This window comes from Zonotrichia albicollis, chromosome 20, assembly GCF_047830755.1.
Source record: "Zonotrichia albicollis isolate bZonAlb1 chromosome 20, bZonAlb1.hap1, whole genome shotgun sequence".
Classification (NCBI taxonomy): domain Eukaryota; kingdom Metazoa; phylum Chordata; class Aves; order Passeriformes; family Passerellidae; genus Zonotrichia; species Zonotrichia albicollis.
This window is the reverse complement of record NC_133838.1, coordinates 10529604-10549903: the sequence shown is the minus strand read 5'-3', so window position 1 is coordinate 10549903 and position 20300 is coordinate 10529604. Positions and strand designations below refer to the sequence as shown.

Below are 20300 nucleotides of genomic sequence, written 5' to 3'. Positions count from 1 at the left end.
GGATGTGTGCCGCCAGTGCCAGTACCCCAAAAGAGAGACTGGAGCAGCGCTGCCACCTCAGGGATTTGGAATAAGAAATTTGGAAACTGTGCCAGGCTGAGCCCTGGGTGGGCACGAGGGGTCTGCAGTGCCAGGACCCCTCAGAGGCTGGAGAGGCAGTGGTGGCAAAGGGACAGCCCTGGGGACATCAGGGGACATTCGGGAGGTGGCCACAGGGCCAGATGCCATGGCTGAGGTTGATTCCAAAATCGCTGAGGTCTCCGCCCAAATCTTGCTCCTTGAATACCCTCAAACAGCAAATCCTGCTCCCAGACCACCCTCAAACAGCAAATCCTGCTCCCTAGACACCCTCAAACAGCAACCCCCCCGGGCTGTGCTGTGTTGCAGCTGCTGGCGCGTGGGAGCCGTGGTCCCCGTGGAGCCTGTGCTCGGTGACGTGCGGGCGAGGCGCCAGGACCAGGACGCGGCGCTGCGCGGCCCCGCGGCGCCCGGGGAAGGGCTGCGAGGGCCCCCAGCTGCAGGCCAGGCCCTGCAATATCCAGACCTGCCCCGGTCAGTACCTCCCTCCCTCTCCCCATGATCCTTTTTCCCTCTGGGAATGCCAGGAGATGGTGCCAGCTCAGTGCCAGGGTGCTGGCATGGATGGGTGGCACCGCCACGGGTGCTGTGACACTCAGAGCACTGTTCTGTCCCTGCTGGAGATCCAAGAGGAAATTTGGTGCTCTTGGCTGTGTTAGGGTCTCACGATCCCATCATGGGCTAGGGAACAGAGAGGAGGCGGCTCCTTCCCTGCCCTCTGCTGTGCCTGGCACTGGGGTGGCACAGGGACTTTGTGGGGTACAAGGAGGTGACAAAGGGGTTGGCTGCAGTGTCTGAGTGCACACAGGTGGCAGTGGCACAGGTGGCTGAGCTCCCGTGTCCATGAGGTCCATGCCAGGAGTGGCTGTGGTGGTGGCTGTGGGGTTTCTGCGGTGACGGGCACTGGGGTGGCACAGGGACGTTGTGGGGCACAAGGAGGTGACAAAGGGGGTTGGCTGCAGGGTCTGAGTGCACTCAAGTGGCAGTGGCACAGCTGTCCCTTCCAGGAGTGGCTGTGGTGGTGGCTGTGGGGTTCCTGCGGTGACGGGCACTGGGGTGGCACAGGGACGTTGTGGGGTACAGGGAGGTGACAAAGGGGGTTGGCTGCAGGGTCTGAGTGCACACAGGTGGCAGTGGCACAGCTGTCCCTTCATCCTGCGTGCCAGGAGTGGCCGTGGTGGTGGCTGTGGGGTTTCTGCAGGGATGGGCGGGGATGCCATGTCTTAGATGTTGTCCCTATGGGGACACCATGTGTGACAGCTGGAGCAGGAGGGAGCGCAGGAGCTCCCTCAGGGACAGGGACGTGGCACCCATGGCACACAGCTTTGGCCATGGCTGTCCTGTGGAGATGCTGCTGGAGCCTTAGGCTTGGCAGGGAATGATGCCAGGGATGCTGGGTTTGGTTGGAAGTGATGCCAGGGCTGCTGGATTTTGAAGGACTGATGACAAGGATGCTGGACTTGGTTGGAAGCAGTGCCAGGGGTGTTGGATTTGCTAAAAACAAAGCCAGGGATTCTGGATTTGGTAAAAAGCAATGCCAGGGATGCTGGGTTTGGTTGGAAGCAATGCCAGGGATGCTGGATTTGGTAAAAAGCTACACCAGGGATGCTTGATTTGGTAAAAGCCAATGTCAGGGATGCTGGAATTTGTTTGGAAGTGATGTCAGGGATGCTGGATTTGCCCAGAAGCAATGCCAGGGATTCTGAGTTTGATTAGAAGTGATGCCAGGGCTGCTGGATTTGGTGGAAAGCAATGCCAGAGCTGCTGGATTTGTCAAGACTGATGCCAGAGACATTGGGTTTGGTTGGAAGCAATACCAAGGCTGCCAGAAATGCTAAGTTCAGTGTGAGCGACACCAAGGTCCCCACCTTGAGCGTGTCCCTTGTGTCCCAGCCAGTGCAGGGAACAGTCCCAGTGACAATCCCCACTGCCAGCACTGCCTGTCCAGGAGCTGGCACATCCATAGGTTGGACCCGTTGTCCAGTGAGCCTGGGTATGCAGTGGGAGCTGACGCCTATCAGAAAGCAAGGCAGGAAATGATGGATCTGACTCCACTGATATCAGAAGGCTAATTAATTACTTTATTATGCTATATTATTCTATTATATAATACATTGTATTACACTGAATCTGCCAAGCCCTCAACTCCACTCAACTGCCCAAAATCTCGTGATTGTCTGTGACCGTGTTCACAGGGATCCGAGGATGAGGGAAGAGACGAGGATCTGACTCCATGTTTCAGAAGGCTGATTTATTATTTTATGATATATATTACATTAAAACTATACTAAAAGAGTAGAAGAAAGGATTTCATCAGAAGGCTGGCTAAGAATAGAAAAAGAAGGAATGATAACAAAGGTTTGTGTCTGGGACAGAGAGTCTGAGACAGCTGGGCTGTGATTGGTCATTAATTATAAATATCTAAGATGGGCCAATCACAGATGCACCTGTTGCATTCCACAGCAGCAGATAATCAATGTTTACATTTTGTTCCTGAGGCGTCCCAGCTTCTCAGGAGGAAAAATCCTAAAAAAAAAGATTTTTCATAAAAGATGTCTGCGACAAATGTGAATCCCTTGCTTTTCTCTGTGAGGGGAAATCGAATCCCAGTAAACATCCTGGGGAAGTCGTGCCTTGCTTTTCTCTGTGAAGAGAAAGTGAACCCCAAAAACCATCTCGGGGAAGTTGTGCCTTACTTTTCTCTGTGAGGGGAAAACAAATCCCCGAAAACATCCCGGGGAAGTTGTGCCTTGCTTTTCTCTGTGAGGGGAAAATGAATCCCTGAAAACATCCTGGGGAAGTTGTGCCTTGCTTTTCTCTGTGAAGAGAAAGTGAACCCCAAAACACATCCCGGGGAAGTTGTGCGTTGCTTTTCTCTGCGAAGAGAAAGTGAACCCCAAAAACCATCCCGGGGAAGTTGTGCGTTGCTTTTCTCTGCCAAGAGAACCGCGGCTACAGACGCCGCTCTCCTTGTCCCCGCAGTGGAAGGGCAGTGGCTGCCATGGGGCGCCTGGAGCCGCTGCTCCGTCACCTGCGCCAACGGCACCCAGCAGCGGACGCGCAGGTGCAGCGTGGCGGCCCCCCAGGGCTGGGCCGAGTGCCGGGGGGCCCACGCCGACGCCCGGGAGTGCTCCAACCCCACCTGTCCCAGTAAGGCCCCGCGCGCCGGGGGGGGAACGGGGGGACGGCACCGCGCACCCGGCACGGGACACGGACAGAGGACAGGGACGTGGACAGGGAACAGGGACACGGACAGGGGACAGGGACATGGACAGGGAACAGGGTCATGGACAGGGAACAGGGACACAGATGGGGACAGGGACATGGACAGGGGACAGGGTCATGGACAGGGGGCAGGGACACAGATGGGGACAGGGACATGGACAGGGGACAGGGACACGGACAGGGGACAGGGTCATGGACAGGGAACAGGGACACAGATGGGGACAGGGACACGGAGAGGAGGACAGGGTCAGGGGAACAGGGACACAGATGGGGACAGGGGAACAGGGACACGGATGGGGACAGGAACAGGGGAACAGGGACACAGACAGGGGAACAGAGATACGGACAGGGGAACAGGGACACAGAGAGGGGACAGGGACATGGACAGGGAACAGGGACACAGATGGGGACAGGGACACGGAGAGGAGGACAGGGACAGGGGAACAGGGACACAGATGGGGACAGGGGAACAGGGACACGGATGGGGACAGGAACAGGGGAACAGGGACACGGACAGGGGAACAGAGATACAGACAGGGGAACAGGGACACAGAGAGGGGACAGGGACATGGACAGGGAACAGGGTCATGGACAGGGGGCAGGGACACAGATGGGGACAGGGACACGGAGAGGAGGACAGGGTCAGGGGAACAGGGACATTGATGGGTACAGGGACACGGAGAGGAGGACAGGGGCAGGGGAACAGGGACGCGGACAGGAGGACAGCAATGCCACCACCTCCAGGACCGTGATGGGGACAGGGACAGGGGGACAGCAATGCCACCTCCAGGATGCAATGTCACCACGGGACTTGGAGAGGAGGACAGGAACAGGGGAACGGGAACACAGATGGGGACAGGGGAACAGGGACACGGACGGGGACAGGAACAGGGGAACAGGGACACGGACAGGGACAGGGGACGGCAACACAGACAGGGATAGGGGGACAGCAATGCCACCTCTGGGACAGTGATGGGGATAGGGACAGGGGGATAGCAGTGTCACCTCCTGGATCGTGATGGGGACAGGGACAGGGGGACAGATGCCACGTCCAGGACAGGGACAGTGACACAGGGACAGAGAAAAGGGGACAGCAGTGCCACCTCCAGGACGGGGACAGCGACAGGGGGACAGGGACAAAGGGACACCCTCAGGAGTGAGGACGGGAGGATGGCAGTGCCACCCCCAGAAGGGGGACACGGGGACAAGAAGCTGGGACAGGAAGGTCCTAGTGCCACCCCCAGGGTGGGGACAGGGACCCCACTGCAGTGTCCCCGTCCTTCCCAGCTCTACCAGCTCGAGGCCGGTCCCCACCCCCGGGAATTCCTTGGGAATTTTTCGGGAATTGGGAGGATCACCATGGGCTGGGGGGTCCCAGCTGGGCCTTGGGATGTCCCCGTGGTGTCCCCATGGTGTCCTCACAGTGTCGCGGCTCAATAAATGTCCCTGTGCCTCCTGAACTGGGAATACTGGGAATTTCGGGAATGCTGGGAATGTCGGTGATGCCAGGGATCACCGGGCACATCCAGCTGGAGGAGGTTGGCACTGTCCTCGCCATGGGTCGCGTTGGGGACCCGTCGGTGCCAGGCTGGTGACGGGTCCCGCCGTGCTTTGGGCGTACAAGCACGAGGGAGATCTCACTGTGCACGTGGGGCCGGGGACAGCTCTGGGCATGGGGACAGTGGGCACAGGATGGACCACGAGGTCCCCATCCTGTCCTTCGAGCAGCTCCTTGTTTGTGGGAGAAGTGGTGGCACCGGTGGCAGCCACAGAGGTGGCTGTGTGAGGTGGCTTTTTCTACACTTCCCACAAATTTCTCCTGAAGAAGTCCTCAATATTCAATTTTGGGACAAAATAGGGCATGAATTGATAACATTGGGAAAGTCTGGGAATGAGTCTTCAGCAAAATTCTGGAGTTTATAAGTTCGAGCGGCCTTGCTCAAACCAAGGGAAATGGAGAAAAAGCCAAATAACAAGGAAGGTACCTCTGCTCTTCCCGTGGATGGTGGCAGGGAATGAGGGGCATCTGCAGCAGGATGGGCATCACCTGCAGCACGATGGCATCTGCAGCAGGATGGGCACCATCTGCAGCAGGATGGCATCTGCAGCAGGATGGGCACCATCTGGAGCAGGATGGGCACCATCTGCAGCAGGATGGGCATCATCTGCAGCAAGATGGGCATCTGCAGCAGGATGGCATCTGCAGCAGGATGGCATCTGCAGCAGGATGGGCACCATCTGCAGCAGGATGGGCATCTGCAGCAGGATGGGCATCTGCAGCAGGATGCCAGTCTGCTCTAAAAGAGATTTGATATTTCAGTCACTGACCCACGCATTTCACACCCCGCGGGGTTTCGGCTCACAGCGCGTGGGGCATCACCGATGCTGTCCCATCCCCGTCCCCGCGGGTGTCACTCTCCATGAGCTGAACCAGGTGTCCCACAGTGTCCCCATCCCCACAGCAGACAGCAAGTGGGGTCCCTGGAACCACTGGAGCCTCTGCTCCAAGACCTGCGACACCGGCTGGCAGCGGCGCTTCCGCATGTGCGAGGGCACGGGCATGCAGGGCTACCCCTGCGAGGGCACTGGTGAGGAGGTGAAGACCTGCAATGAGAAGAAATGCCCAGGTATGGCGTGTCCCCCACCCCACAGCGCCCCTCACCCCATATCTGGGCCGTGCTGATCCCCCCTTTCCCCCCCAGCCTACCACGAGATGTGCAAGGACGAGTACGTGATGCTGATGACCTGGAAGAAGACGGCTGCAGGGGAGATCATCTACAACAAATGTCCCCCCAATGCCACAGGTGAGCCCAGATGTCCCCAGAGCTGGCACAGGGCAGGGGGTGGTGGGGGATTGAGCACCCCAAACCCCAGGGGAAGTGGGTGGCATGAGGGACAAGTGGCCCAAACCCCTCTGGGCTGGAGCAGAGTAAGGGGTGTGGGTGGCATTTGGGTTGAGCAACCCCAAACCCATGGGTAGGGGGTGGCGTTGGGGTCAGGCCCCTGGAGCAGGGCAGGAGGCGAGGGTGGCATTTGGGTTGAGCCACCCCAAAGCCTCAGAGACAGGGGGTGGCATTGGGGTCAAGGCATCTGGAGCTGGGCAGGGGGTGGTGGGTGATATTGGGGTCAAGCACCCCTAAATCCCCTGGCCCTAGAATTGCACAGGGGGTAATGGGTGACCCTGGGGTCAAGCACCCCTAAATCCCCTGGCCCTGGAGCAGGACAAGGGGTGGTGAGTGACATTGGGGTCAAGCACCCCTAAATCCCCTGGCCCTAGAATTGCACAGGGGTAATGGGTGACCCTGGGGTCAATCCCCTGGCCCTGGAGCAGGACAAGGGGTGGTGAGTGACATTGGGGTCAAGCACCCCTAAATCCCCTGGAGCTGTGCAGGGGATGGTGGGTGACAATGGGGTCAAGTGCCCCTAAATCCCCTGGCCCTGGAGCTGCACAGGGTGGCATGGGGGTGCCAGGAAGGGATGGCAGGGCCAGCCCCAACCCCAAATCTCCGCCACAGGGACTGCCAGCCGCCGGTGCCTGCTGAGCCCCCACGGGGTCGCCTATTGGGGCGTGCCCAGCTTCGCCCGCTGCGTGTCCCACGAGTACAGATACTTGCATCTCTCAGTAGGTGCCCGCTCTGGCACGGCCCCTTCTGTCCCCTGGCCCTGTCCCTGGGGCTCTGTCCCATCCCTGGTGCTCCAAGAGCCACCTGACCACGTTGGCACGGGGAAACTGAGGCACGCTTCTGTGGGTGGGCTGGGAAAGGGGGAAATGGTTCTTGGGATGGGAAAGTTCCCTCAGATCCCCATGGAATCCCCTGTGGGGTGGGAAGAGGGATCCTATCCCAGAGGTGATGGGGGGTTCTGGTTGGGGTTGTGTTCCTGTGTGTTTGGGAAAAGGCTTTTGGGATGTGGATGATGTCCCCAGACCAACCTGGATGTCCCCAAACACCTGTGAACATCCCCAGACCCCATGGATGTCCCCAGAACCCTGTGAATGTCCCCAGACCAATCTGGATGTCCCTAAACTTTTGTGAATATCCCCAAACTCCTGTGAACATCCCCAGACCAACCTGGATGTCCCCAGACCCCTCTGAATGTCCCCAGACCACCCTGGATGTCCCCAGATCAACCTGGATGTCCCCAAACCCCTGTGAATATCCCCAGACCCCATGGATGTCCCCAAACCCCTGCAGACTCCCTCAACCTGCTCATCCTGCCCTAATCAACTCCACAGTGTCCCCCGGGCTCTGGGGACAATAAGGGACACTCAGCACCGCAGTGGGGTGGTGGCAGCTCGGTGACACGGCTGTCCCCTCCCCGTGGCAGCTGCGGGAGCACCTGGCCAAGGGCCAGCGGGTGCTGGCAGGGGAGGGCATGTCGCAGGTGGTGCGCAGCCTGCTGGAGCTCATGGCCCGCAAGAGCTACTACAGCGGGGACCTGCTCTTCTCCGTGGACATCCTGCGCAACGTCACCGACACCTTCAAGAGGGCCACCTACATCCCGTCCTCCGAGGACGTGCAGGTAGCGGCCGGGGGGACGGAGAGGGTCCCCCGATCCCCGGGGAGGCGGCGGGCGGTCGGTCTGTCCCGTCGGTCTGTCCCCAGCCCCGCTGAGCCCCGTCCCCGCAGCGCTTCTTCCAGGTGGTGAGCTACATGGTGGACGCTGAGAACCGGGAGAAGTGGGAGGATGCCCAGCAGGTGAGGGGCACAGGGGTGTGGTGGTGGCAGCTGGGATGTCCCCACCATGGAGGTGTCCCCATCGCGGTGACAAATCCCAGTGGTTCTGGAGCTTCTGTTGTCTACCTCAGGTCTCTCCTGGCTCCGTGCACCTGATGAAGGTGGTGGAGGACTTCATCCACCTGGTGGGGAACGCGCTGAAGGCTTTCCAGAGCTCCCTCATTGTCACTGATAACCTGGGTGAGCAGCAGGGTGGGATGGTGGTCACAGGGGTTCGAGGATGAGGAAAGAGACGAGGATCTGACTCCATGTTTCAGAAGGCTTGAGTTATTATTTTATGATATATATTACATTAAAACTATACTTCTCAGAAAATATCACGGCTCCACTCGCCCTGCTGTCACAGACGTCTTTTATGAAAAATCCTTTCCTTAGGATTTTTCCTCCTGAGAAGCTGGGAGGCCTCAGGAACAAAATGCAAACATTGATTATCTGCTGCTGTGGAATGCAACAGGTGCATCTGGGATTGGTCTCATGTGGTTGTTTCTAATTAATGGCCAATCACAGTCAACTGGCTCAGACTGTCTGGTCAGTCACAAGATTTTATTATCATTCTTTTTCTATTCTTAGCTAGCCTTCTGAAGAAATCCTTTCTTCTATTTTTAGTATAGTTTTAATATAATATATATATAATAAAATAATAAATACATATATATTATTTATTATATATTTATATAACAAATATATATTTAAATATTATATATAATATATATTTGATTTATAGATATACAAATCAAATGTATATAATGTAATATAATATATGATATATTATATATAAATATATAAAATATCTATAAATATATAAATGCATATAATAAGATAATGAATATATATTGATATAATATTGATATAATTTTATATATTGATGTATTGATATATGTTTATATAATAAATATATAATATATATTATATATTATATATATTTGATTTATAGATATTAAAATCCAAGATATATAATATGATATATATTATATATAAAAATATTTTTATATATATAGTATGTATGTATGTATTGTATGTATATTTATATATATGTTGTATGTATGTATTTATTTATTTATATATATTTATATACATAAATATATATAAATAAAAATATATAAATAAATAAATACATACATACATACATACATACATACATATGTAATATAAACCATAAAATAACAAATCAAGTTCAACCTGAAACATGGAGTCAACATTCTCATCTCTTCCCTCATCCTGTGAACACCACCACACGAGTGTGGGGGGACCTGAGGGGACCCAGGGGCGGGGAGGTGACAGCGGTGTCCCCTGACAGTGACCAGCATCCAGCGGGAGCCCGTGTCCGCCGTGTCCAGCGACATCAACTTCCCCATGAGGGGCCGGCGGGGGATGAAGGACTGGGCCCGCAGCTCCGAGGACAAGCTCTTCATCCCCAGGGAGGTGCTGAGCCTCGCCTCGGCAGGTGAGCAGGGAGAGCCCAGCTGTGGGCACATCTGGCGGGGCGGGCACAGCTGGAGGTGGTCATGTGTTGAACTGAGTGTTCCTGCACGTCTGGGACAGAGCACAGGTGTGTGCTTGCACGTCTGGAGGTGTGCATGGTGTGCACACAGGCGAGAATGTGAACATCTGGATGCGCACATGTGTGTGAGCCTGCACATTTGGAGGTGTGACAGTTGGGCGTGTGCACATCTGGGGGTGTGCAGGTGTGCGCACAGGTGTGAACGTGAACATCTGGATATGCACACATGTGTGAGCCTGCACATCTGGAAGTGGGCATATTGGGAGTGTCCAGGTGTGCAAACAGGTGTGAACATGAACATCTGGATATGCACACATGTGTGAGCCTGCGCACCTGGAGGTGTGCATGTTGAGAGTGTGCACATCTGGATGTGCACTCAGGTGTGAAATGTGCACATGTGAGTGCACATCTGGGAGTGCACACATGTGTGAGCCTGCACATCTGGAGGGGTGAAGATGTGTTCACCTGTGAGCCTGCACATCTGGAGGTGTGAATGTGCACATCTGGAGGTGTCCATGAGTGCACACCTGGTGCAGATGTGGGCTCACATCTGGCTCCCATTCACACACATGAGCTGCACCCCCGGGCGTGTGCAGGTGACCATGCATGCTCTAGAGCCGTGTGCCCCACACATCTGGGTGCACATCTGGCCTGCCCTGCGTGTCCCCTCTCCCGTGTCACCCAGCTTGTGTCTCTCTCTGCAGAAGCCGAGGAATCATCACACTTTGTCATTGGGGCGGTGCTGTACCGCACGCTGGGGCTCATCCTGCCCCCACCCAGGTGAGTGGCACCGCCCCACCGTGTCCCCCGCTGTCCCCCGGCCTGTCACAGCCCGTGTCCTTTCCCACAGGAGCCCCCTGGCCGTCACCTCCAAGGTGCTGACGGTGACGGTGCGCCCGCCCACCCGGCCCGCGGAGCCGCTCGTGCTGGTGGAGCTGTCCCACATCATCAACGTGAGCGTCCCCTCCCTTGGCATCACGAGTGTCCCTTCCCATGTCATCAACATGAGTGTCCCCTCCCATGTCGCCATGAATGTCCCTTCCCATGTCATCAACATGAGTGTCCCCTCCCGCGTCACTGGGAATGTCCCTTCCCACATCATCAATGTGAATGTCCCCTCTCATGTCACCATGAACGTCCCTTCCCACATTATCAATGTGAGTGTCCCCTCCCCTGAGTGTCCCCTCCCTTGAGTTTCCCCTCCCATGTCTCCATGAATGTCCCTTTCCATGTCACCATGTCCCTCTTCCCATGGCACCAGTGTGTGTCCCTCTCCCACGCCACCATGAATGTCCCTTCCCACATCACCAATGTCTCCTCCCACGACATCTACCTAAATGTCCCCCTCCAATGTCATCAATGTGTCCCCTCCCCGTGTCATCAGCCTGTGTCCCCCCTGCCATGTCTATGTGACTGTTCTTGTCCCTCATCATCACTGAGTGTCCCCTCCCACGTCATTGTGAGCGTCCCCCTCTGTGTCATCCACACAAGTGTCCCTTGTCCCACATTGTCATCATGATTGTCCCCTCCCGCGTCGTTGCTCTTTCTCATCATCAATCCCCCTGTGTCATCGATGAGTTCCTTCATCACCACCATGTGTCCCCTCCCATGTCACCATTAATGTCGTTTCCCACATCATCAATGTGAGTGTCCCCCTCTCACGCCATCCATGTGTCACCCTGCTGTCCCATCACCGTGTCCCCTCCCAGTCCCATGTGTGTCGCTGTCACCTGCAGGCACTGAACCAGCAATTTCCAATTCATGGCACGGTCCCTGTGCCCACAGTGGGGACATGCCACCCCTGGTACACCCAGGGAATGTCCCCAAGGGGTGGCATGCCCCTTGTGGGGTGGGGACAGAGCTGGGGGCAGCTCTAACCTGTCCCTGTGTCCGCAGGGCACGTCCCACCCGCAGTGTGTCACCTGGGACTACTCGAGGACGTGAGTGAGGGGCACGGGGACATGGGGACACTCTGGGGACAGAGCGGGGCTGGCAGTGCCAGGGGCTGCTGGGAGGAAGGGGAGCAGGTATGGGAACAGGGACAGGGACGGGGACAGGGATGGGAGCAGGGATGGGGGAACTGGGATGTGGAACAGGGATGGGGATGGGGACAAGAAACAGGGATGGGAACAGGGATGGGGACAGGGAACAGGGAACAGGGATGGGGACAGGGATGGGGGAACGGGGATGGGGATAGGGAACAGGGATTGGGACAGGGAACAGGGAACAGGGATGGGAACAGGGACAGGGAACAGGGATGGGGAACAGGGATGGAGGAATGGGGATGGGGAAAGGGATGGGGAAATGGGGACGGGGACGGGGAACAGGGAGCAGGGATAGGGAACAGGGATGGGGGAACAGGGATGGGGGAAATGAGGATGGGAAAAGGGATGGGGGAATGGGGATGGAGACAGGGACAGGGAGCAGGGATGGAAGCAGGGATGGGAGAGCTGGGATGGAACGGGGACAGGGGAACAGGGATGGGGAACAAGGATGGGAACAGGGAACAGGGATGGGAACAAGGAACAGGGAACAGGGACGGGGAAACAGGGATAGGAATAGGGATAAGGAACAGGGATGGGGAGAGGGACAAGGAACAGGGATGAGGGAACAGGGACAGAAAGCAGGGATGGATACAGAGATGGGAGAGCTAGGATGGGAACAGGGATGGGGTAACAGGGATATGGGAGCAGGGATGGGAGAGCTGGAATGGGAACAGCGATGAGGAGCCAGCACCATCCCTTCCTGCATCCCAGCCCCAGTGGCACGGGTGAATTGAGCTCCCAAGGGATCGATGTGGCCCCGGAGCCGCTGCCAGGCTGCCAGATGTGATTTGTTAGCGCTGGCAGGAATGAGGGAAAGTAGGGCAGGAAGGGGGGCGGGCAGCGCCGCGGGCTGGGGGAGGGCACTGCCAGCCCCCCTGCCCAGGTAGCCACGGGAACCCCACGGTTTGGGGTCACTGGTTCCTTTCATCCCCCAAACCGGTGGGGAGGCGTTGGCTGTGATGAGCATGGCAGGTCTCAGCCCTGCCCCAGGGACATCCCCAGCTGTCCCACAGACCCAGTTCCTGGTTTTCCTCATGTGCTGGGGGCTGTGGCTGCTCTCCCTGGGCGTGGCAGTGCCACCCCACTCTCTGCCCCCTCACTGGGGGCATCCCATGGCAGGAGGGTCCCTGTGACAGGAAGGGTCCCCAGGGTGGAGAAACCCCTTTAATACAAACGATCCCCATGGCAGGAGGGGTACCTGTGACAGGAAGGGTCCCCAGGGTGGAGAAATCCCTTTAATAGGAAGGGTCCCCATGGCAGGAGCGTTCCCAAGGGGGTGGTACCCATAAAAGGGAGGTTCCCATAAAAGGAGGGTCCCCATGGGGGAGAGATTCTTCTAACAGGAGAGCCCCCATGACAGAAGGGTCTCCAAGGGCAAGAGGGGTTCCAAAGACAGAGGGGTCCCCATAATGAGGGGTCCCCATAATGAGGGGTCCCCATAATGAGGGGTCCCAAAGACAGAGGGATCCCCATTATGAGGGATCCCCCATAGTGGAGAGATCTTTCTAACAGGAAAGGCCCCATGACAGAAGGGTCCCCAAGGGTGGGAGGGGTCCCCAAGGGCAAGAGGGGTCCCCAAGGCAGAAGGGTCCTCATAATGAGAGGTCCCCATAATGAGGGGTCCCAAAGACAGAGGGATCCCCATAATGAGGGACCGAAGGGTCCCCATAATAAGGGGTCCCAAAGACAGAGGGGTCCCCATAATGAAGGATTCCCATAATGAGGGGTCCCAAAGACAGAGGGGTCCCCATAGCGAGGACCCCATGGAGGGAGGGGTCCCCGTGGAGAGAGGGAATCATTGCACCCCCTGGGAGGGGACACAGGTGCCAGGGGGCTCTTGGGGCTGTTCCTGCCTGTCCTGGCACTGTCCCCACCCCTCTCTGAGATGTTTCTTCCCTCTCAAATCTCTATGGGATGATTAAACCTGAAGCCTTCCAGGGCAACGATGGCTTCACCTCTGCCCCCAAGCTTGGGGGGATCCCCTGGCAGTGCCCCCTCTGTGCCTCCCCCTGGGCAAGGCCAGGAAGGGGTTAACCCTGGGAGAGGCGTGAGGGGCTGCCGCGTGTTTGATCATTTCAAATTGCTCTCCCTCTGCTCTCTCCTGCCATTAATCAGCGATGCTGGCCTGGGAAACTGGGACACGGAGAGCTGCCAAACCCTGGAGACCCTCCCGGCACACACCAAGTGCCAGTGCCGCCAGCTCGCCACCTTCGCCGTGCTCGCCCAGCTGCCCAGGGACCTGGTAGGGCCCAGGGACAGGCGGGGGACAGGCTGGGGACACGGGGTGTGGCTGGGGAGTGAACCCTGAGCTGGGCAGGGGCGGTCCTGAGGGAAGGTGGGGATGGGCACGAAGCATTTCTAGGATGAGGTGGGTGCTGGAGGGTGGAGATGGGCACGGAGCATTTCTAGGATGAGGTGGGCACTGGAGGGTGGGGATGGGCATGGAGCATTCCTAGGATGAGGTGGGCACTGGAGGGTGGGGATGGGCATGGAGCATTCCTAGGATGAGGTGGGCACTGGAGGGTGGGGATGGGCACAGAGCATTTCTAGGATGAGGTGGGCGCTGGAGGGTGGGGATGGGCACAGAACATTTCCAGCATAAAATGGGCACTGGAGGGTGGGGATGGGCACAAAACATTTCTAGGATGAGGTGGGCACTGGAGGATTGGGGTGTCCCCATCAGCCAGGGGAAGGGTCCCAGCACTCCCAGCACCCCCAGCACCCCCAGCAGGGTGGGTTTGTGTGGGCAGGGGCTGCCGTGGTCCCTAGAGCTCAATACAGGGCACTGCCAGGAGGGGAGGGGGCACCCCATTGCTATTCCCTGTTGGCGCAGAGTCCCCTTTGGCAGTGCCACCACTGCCACCGACCCCTTCTGGCACCAGAGGGGCTGTCAGGGAGCTGGGGAGGGGGCTGGGCTCAGCCTGTGTGTCCCCCCAGGCCATGGACCCCTCGGGGACGCCGTCGGTGCCGCTGATGATCGGCTGCGCCGTGTCCTGCATGGCCCTGCTGACCCTGCTGGTGATCTACGCCGCCTTCTGGAGGTGACCCGAGGGGACATGGGGACATGGGGGGCTCCTGGGGTGTGGGGCTGTGTGGGGAGGGGGTGACAAAGGGGGACAGGGCACCAGGGAAGTATCAGCATCAATGGGATTAATGGGAATGGAAAACTTGGGTGGGAGAAGATGCCTGGGACTGTCCCCATCGCAGGGCAGTGCCCACTCTGTGGCAGCATGGGACAAGGGATGGGGACAGGGACAAGGACAAGGAACAGGGACATGGGACATGGGACATGAGACAGGGACAGGGACATGGGACAGGGACAGGGACAAGGACAAGGGACAGGGACAGGGACATGGGACAGGGACAGGGACATGGGACAGAGACAGGGACAGGGACATGAGACAAGGGACATGGGACAGGGGACAGGAACATAGGACAGGGAAAAGGAACAGGGACATGGGACAGGGATAGGGACAAGGGATAGGGACAGGGAATATGGGACAGGGACAAAGTACAGGGACAGGGACATGGGACAGGGACATGAGACAAGTGATGTGGGATAAGTGGTATAAGTGTACATGGTATAAGTGACAGGGACATGGGACAGGGACATGGGACAAGGGACAGGGATGAGGGACAAGGGACAGGGACAAGGACAAGGGACAGGGGACAGGAACATGGTACAGGGAAAAGGAACAGGGACATGGGACAGGTACAGGGACAGGGACATGGGACAAGGGACAAGTGACAGGGGACAAGGGACAAGGAACAGGGACATGGGACAGGGACGGGGACAGGGACAGGGACAGGGACATGGGACAAGGGACAAGGAACAGGGACAAGGGACAGGGACGTGGGACAAGGGGCAAGGCCAGGGACAGGCTGGCCCCACGCCGCTCCTGCCGCAGGTTCATCAAGTCGGAGCGCTCCATCATCCTCCTCAACTTCTGCGTCTCCATCCTGGCTTCCAACATCCTCATCCTCGTGGGCCAGTCCCAGATGCTCAGCAAGGTGGGTGCCACCACCCTGCCACCACCCTGCCACCCTCGGCCACTCGCCTGATCCCCTGCTGGCTCCCAGCTGCAGATTGGATTTGGATTAACTCGATCCCGGGATTAAATCCCCCGTGCTTTGACACAAACCTCGCTGGGCATGGGCATTTAACCACCACGGTGCCAGACACTGATGTCCCTGTGATGTCCCCGTGATGTCCCTGTGTCCCCCCCCGCAGGGCGTGTGCACCATGACCGCCGCCTTCCTCCACTTCTTCTTCCTCTCGTCCTTCTGCTGGGTGCTGACCGAGGCCTGGCAGTCCTACCTGGCGGTGATCGGCAGGATCCGGACACGCCTGGTCAGGAAACGCTTCCTGTGCTTGGGATGGGGTAAGAGCCCGGCCTGGCTGTGCAAATCTTTATTTCTGAATAAAGAATCTTCATTGTTTACAAATCTCCTGGCCTGGCTGGGAGGGGGACACCCCTTGTCCATCCCTGGTACCCCCCAGGCAAAGTGTGACCATGTTCACAGGGGTCTGAGGATGAGGGAAGAGATGAGGATCTGACTCTATGTTTCAGAAGGCTTGATTTATATTAATATTATTAATTATTATTATTATTATATATTTATTATTATTTATATATTATAATATATAATGAAATATTACTATTAAAATCTTAAAAATAAAACAGTATAAATAAAATATTATAAATATCATATTAAACGAAATTATATATAAATTAATATATTAAAATATAAATATATAAATATATAAAATATATAAATATAAAAATAAAAATATATAAATACATAAATATAAAATACATTATAAAATATTATATTAGAATATAATAAAATATTCTGTTAAATATTATAAATATTAAAAATAAAATATTATAAATAAAACATTAATTAAGATATATTATAGTATTTATATATTGTTATTTATTATTTGTTATTTACTATATATTATATATTATGTATTTCTTATATTTCATTTTATATTCATATTATTTTATTATATATATTACATTAAAACTATACTAAAAGAATAGAAGAAAGGATTTCATCAGAAGGCTGGCTAAGAATAGAAAAAGAAGGAATGATAACAAAGGTTTGTGGCTTGGCTCTCTGTCCGAGCCAGCTGACTGTGATTGGCCATTAATTAGAAACAACCACATGAGACCAATCACAGATGCACCTGTTGCATTCCACAGCAGCAGATAATCAAAGTTTACATTTTGTTCCTGAGGCCTCCCAGCTTCTCAGGAGGAAAAATCCTAAGGAAAGGACTTTTCATAAAAGATGTCTGTGACACATCAGAGGGGAAACTGAGGCACAGCAGATCAAAGCACACCCGGGTGTCTTGAGGGTGGCACCCTCAGAGGAGCTCCATCGCTGTCCCCACCCCTGGATCTGGCATGGGGTGGGGACAGTGCCACCTTCCTCCATCTCTTCCATCCCCGTGTCCCCTCTCCAGGGTTGCCAGCCCTCGTGGTCGCCGTCTCTGTTGGATTCACGCGGACCAAAGGCTACGGGACAGCGAGCTAGTACGTGGAGACAGGGGACAGGGGGTGATGGGGACAGGGGACAGGGGACAGGGGACACGGGGCAGGGCATGGTGGCTGCTGTGGGTTCACTGGGAGCAGGGCACAACCCTGTCCCTAACCCGCCACCCTGTGTCCCCTGCAGCTGCTGGCTCTCGCTGGAGGGCGGTTTGCTCTACGCCTTCGTGGGACCCGCTGCTGTCATCGTGCTGGTGAGCCCTGGAGCCCCCAAAGCCCACCCTGGCGGGGCTGGTGACAGCTGCTGGCGCGGGCAGGGGTCTCCATGCCAGCCCTGAGCTCCCCTTCCTGCAGGTGAACATGCTGGTGGGCATCATCGTCTTCAACAAGCTCATGTCCCGCGACGGCATTTCAGATAAGTCCAAAAAGCAGCGAGCTGGGTAAGTGTGCCCTGTGCCCCACGAGGGGGTCCCTGGGGTGCCCCCCGACCCCCACACCCTGTCAGGGGTGCCCAAGCAGCGGGCACGGGGTGGGGCAGATTTCACCGCATCAATAGGCGGCAGGGGCCAAGCCTGGGGTGAGCACAGCCCCTCCTTGCTGGAGGGGCAGAATTTGGGGGGCAGCCCCTCGGGGAAGGGGGGGTCCGCAGGCCGCAGCCCCCCCTCCGTGCCCGCCCCCTCCCCTGCCGCTTGGCCACCCCCCCTCGCCATTAACAGCTGCCACCCTCGACTAACCCGACGCTCTCTCTTTCTCTCTCTCTCTTTCTTCTCCTCCTCCCATTTGCTTCTTGCCTGTGTCTGTCCATCCATCCATCCATCCATCCATCCATCCCTCCATCCATCTGTCCGTCCATCTGTCCATCCTCCCCGCCCTCTCCCTGCCGTCCTGCCTTGCTCCCTCCCCTCTCCCCATGCCTGCATCCCTCCTCCTCCTCCTCCTCCTCCTCGTCCCCGCGTGGCCCGGTCCTGGCCGCGGGGCGCCGGGGGGGCGCTGGGCCCGTAGCTCCAAGCCCCCCCCGTGCGGCAGCCTGCTGCTGAAATGCACCAAGTGCGGCGTGGTGTCCAGCGCGGCCATGACCTCCGCCACCGCCAGCAGTGCCATGTTAGTGCCCGTCCCGCGCCCCCCGCCCCGAGCACAGCGCGGGGAGGGGGCTCTGGGCATCTCTGGGGGCGGCTTGGGGGTCCCCGAGGGGATGGAAGGAAGGAAGGAAGGGTGACGCTGTGTGCTCGGGGCGGGGTGTCCCATCACGTCTGCATGGCATGGCTTCCCATGGCAGGTCACCTCATCGCTGGGGTTGGGGGGCTCATCTGGCCTGGGGTGGGGGACCCCCGGGATGTCCCTCCTCATGGAGTGTGGCTGCCAAAGTACCCACCCACTCATGAGGGTTTGGTCATAACAGAGGCAGCCCCAAAATTCGCTGCAAAAAAAGAGAAAAAATCCCCAAATTCCCCTCTCTGCTGTTCTGGTGGCCGTGGGAGGGTGGCGGTGTCCCCGTGTCCCCCCAGCACCCTGTGGCTGTGTGGGGACAGGGACACACCTGAGGGGTTGAAGCCCACAGGTCCCCTCAACCCTCAGTTCCCAGCCAGCGCTGGCTTGGGGACACCGAGGATGAGGGGACAGCTGTGTCACGCAGCCCCGGCCATGCTTGTGGGGTTTGGGGGCTGCTGTGGGGAGGGGGCGATGCTCAGGGGGCTCTCCCAAGGCATCCCCACCCTGCGGGCTCACCCCGGCCCCTCTCTCCCTGCGCCAGGGCATCGCTGTGGAGCTCCTGCGTGGTCCTGCCTCTGCTGGCGCTGACCTGGATGTCGGCCGTGCTCGCCATGACCGACCGGCGCTCCATCCTCTTCCAGGTCCTCTTCGCCGTCTTCAACTCCGTCCAGGGCTTCGTCATCATCACCGTGCACGGCTTCCTGCGCCGAGAGGTGGGGGCGGCGCCGGAGGGGCGCCGGGGGACAGCCCTGGCCGCGGGGCCGTGACCGGCTCTGTCCCCGCAGGTCCAGGACGTGGTCAAGTGTCAGATGGGGGGGTGCAGGAGCGAGGAGAATGAGAACTCGCCCGACTCCTGCAAGAACGGGCAGGTGCAGATCCTGGTGAGTGGGTCCCCCCCTGGAGACCCCCGCCACCGCTGCTGCCCGTGCCCGGCCATGCTGCTTCATTTCCCCGTGTCTCTCCCTTCTCTTTCTCTCCTCTCTCTCTCGCTCTCTCCCTTCTTTCTGGATTTTTATAGACAGATTTTGAAAAGGACGTTGACCTGGCGTGTCAGACAGGTGAGCTCCCCTCTGTTGGCCACACCTGGGAGGGACAGGCAGCACAAGCCAGGGGGGGGTCTCTCTCCTGTGCCTCCCACCCTCGGTGGGACCCTCAGGGCCGGCTCTGACCCTGCTCCCTGCCCACAGTGCTGTTCAAAGAGGTGAACACCTGCAACCCCGCCACCATCACGGGCACCTTGTCGCGCATCTCCCTGGACGGAGACGAAGACCCCAAGCTCAACACCACCTCGGAGGGCGGCCTGGGCTTCTCCAGCCTGCCCGGCAACATCCCCCCCGCCAGCATCCTGGTGCAGGTGCCCAAGATGACGCCCAACGTGGTGGCGGGTCTGACCGAGCTGGGCGAGCCGCCGGCGCAGCAGCTCAGCCTGGAGGCGCCGGGTCCCGTTTACCTGTGCACCGAGAGCAGCCTGAGGCCCCTGGAATATGGCTGGATCCGGGCTCCCGAGCCGCCCCGGGAGAGCGATTACATGATGCTGCCCCGGCGCACCAGCAGCCTCAAGCGCTTTCCCCGGGAGGAAGGGACGCTCGGTGCCGGCACGGAGGAAGCGGTGCCCAGCGGGACGGGGCGCCCGGCGGCAGAAGGGGACGCCTATCCCGGCTTTGTGGCCGTGGATCACGTCAACGTGAACCTCAACCAGCCCTACGCCACGGTGAAGGCGCCCTACGGCCTGCAGTTCAAGCAGCACCCCACGGTGAGGCAGATCCTGGCCTCGGAGCTGTCGGAGCGCAGCCGCACCATGCCCCGCACCGTGCCCGGCTCTGCCATGAAAGTGGGGTCCCTGGAGGTGAGCGGGGGGCTGGTGCCTGTGTGGGGAGGGATCTGTGTGCCCAGGACATGAATGCACGTGTAGGGTTGCATGAATTCCCCCCCATGCCATCCCATCCTTGGTGGGATGAGCTCCGTGTCCCCAGCTGGGCATGGATAGGGGCTGGCATGAGCCCCTAAA

General features: G+C 57.5%; 1 protein-coding gene across 9 annotated transcripts in view; it reads left to right on the top strand.

Moving 5' to 3' along the window:
* Positions 1-20300, top strand: part of ADGRB2 (adhesion G protein-coupled receptor B2) — a 39913-nt gene that overhangs the window by 18153 nt on the left and 1460 nt on the right. For 3 of the 9 annotated variants that reach the window (XM_074555396.1, XM_074555403.1, XM_074555404.1), the window contains exons 5-28: positions 388-552; positions 3061-3228; positions 5766-5930; positions 6006-6107; positions 6819-6925; positions 7630-7824; positions 7932-8000; positions 8111-8219; positions 9337-9483; positions 10245-10320; positions 10391-10493; positions 11437-11480; positions 13701-13827; positions 14523-14626; positions 15494-15596; positions 15817-15967; positions 17059-17128; positions 17271-17337; positions 17438-17523; positions 18086-18184; positions 18834-19005; positions 19078-19173; positions 19311-19350; positions 19480-20138. In XM_074555396.1, coding sequence (XP_074411497.1) covers positions 388-552; positions 3061-3228; positions 5766-5930; positions 6006-6107; positions 6819-6925; positions 7630-7824; positions 7932-8000; positions 8111-8219; positions 9337-9483; positions 10245-10320; positions 10391-10493; positions 11437-11480; positions 13701-13827; positions 14523-14626; positions 15494-15596; positions 15817-15967; positions 17059-17128; positions 17271-17337; positions 17438-17523; positions 18086-18184; positions 18834-19005; positions 19078-19173; positions 19311-19350; positions 19480-20138 — 3224 coding nt within the window. Of the gene's footprint in view, positions 1-387; positions 553-3060; positions 3229-5765; positions 5931-6005; positions 6108-6818; positions 6926-7629; positions 7825-7931; positions 8001-8110; positions 8220-9336; positions 9484-10244; positions 10321-10390; positions 10494-11436; positions 11481-13700; positions 13828-14522; positions 14627-15493; positions 15597-15816; positions 15968-17058; positions 17129-17270; positions 17338-17437; positions 17524-18085; positions 18185-18833; positions 19006-19077; positions 19174-19310; positions 19351-19479; positions 20139-20300 lie in introns of those variants that run through there. The other 6 variants (XM_074555397.1, XM_074555405.1, XM_074555399.1 and 3 more) reach the window with 6 other exon arrangements.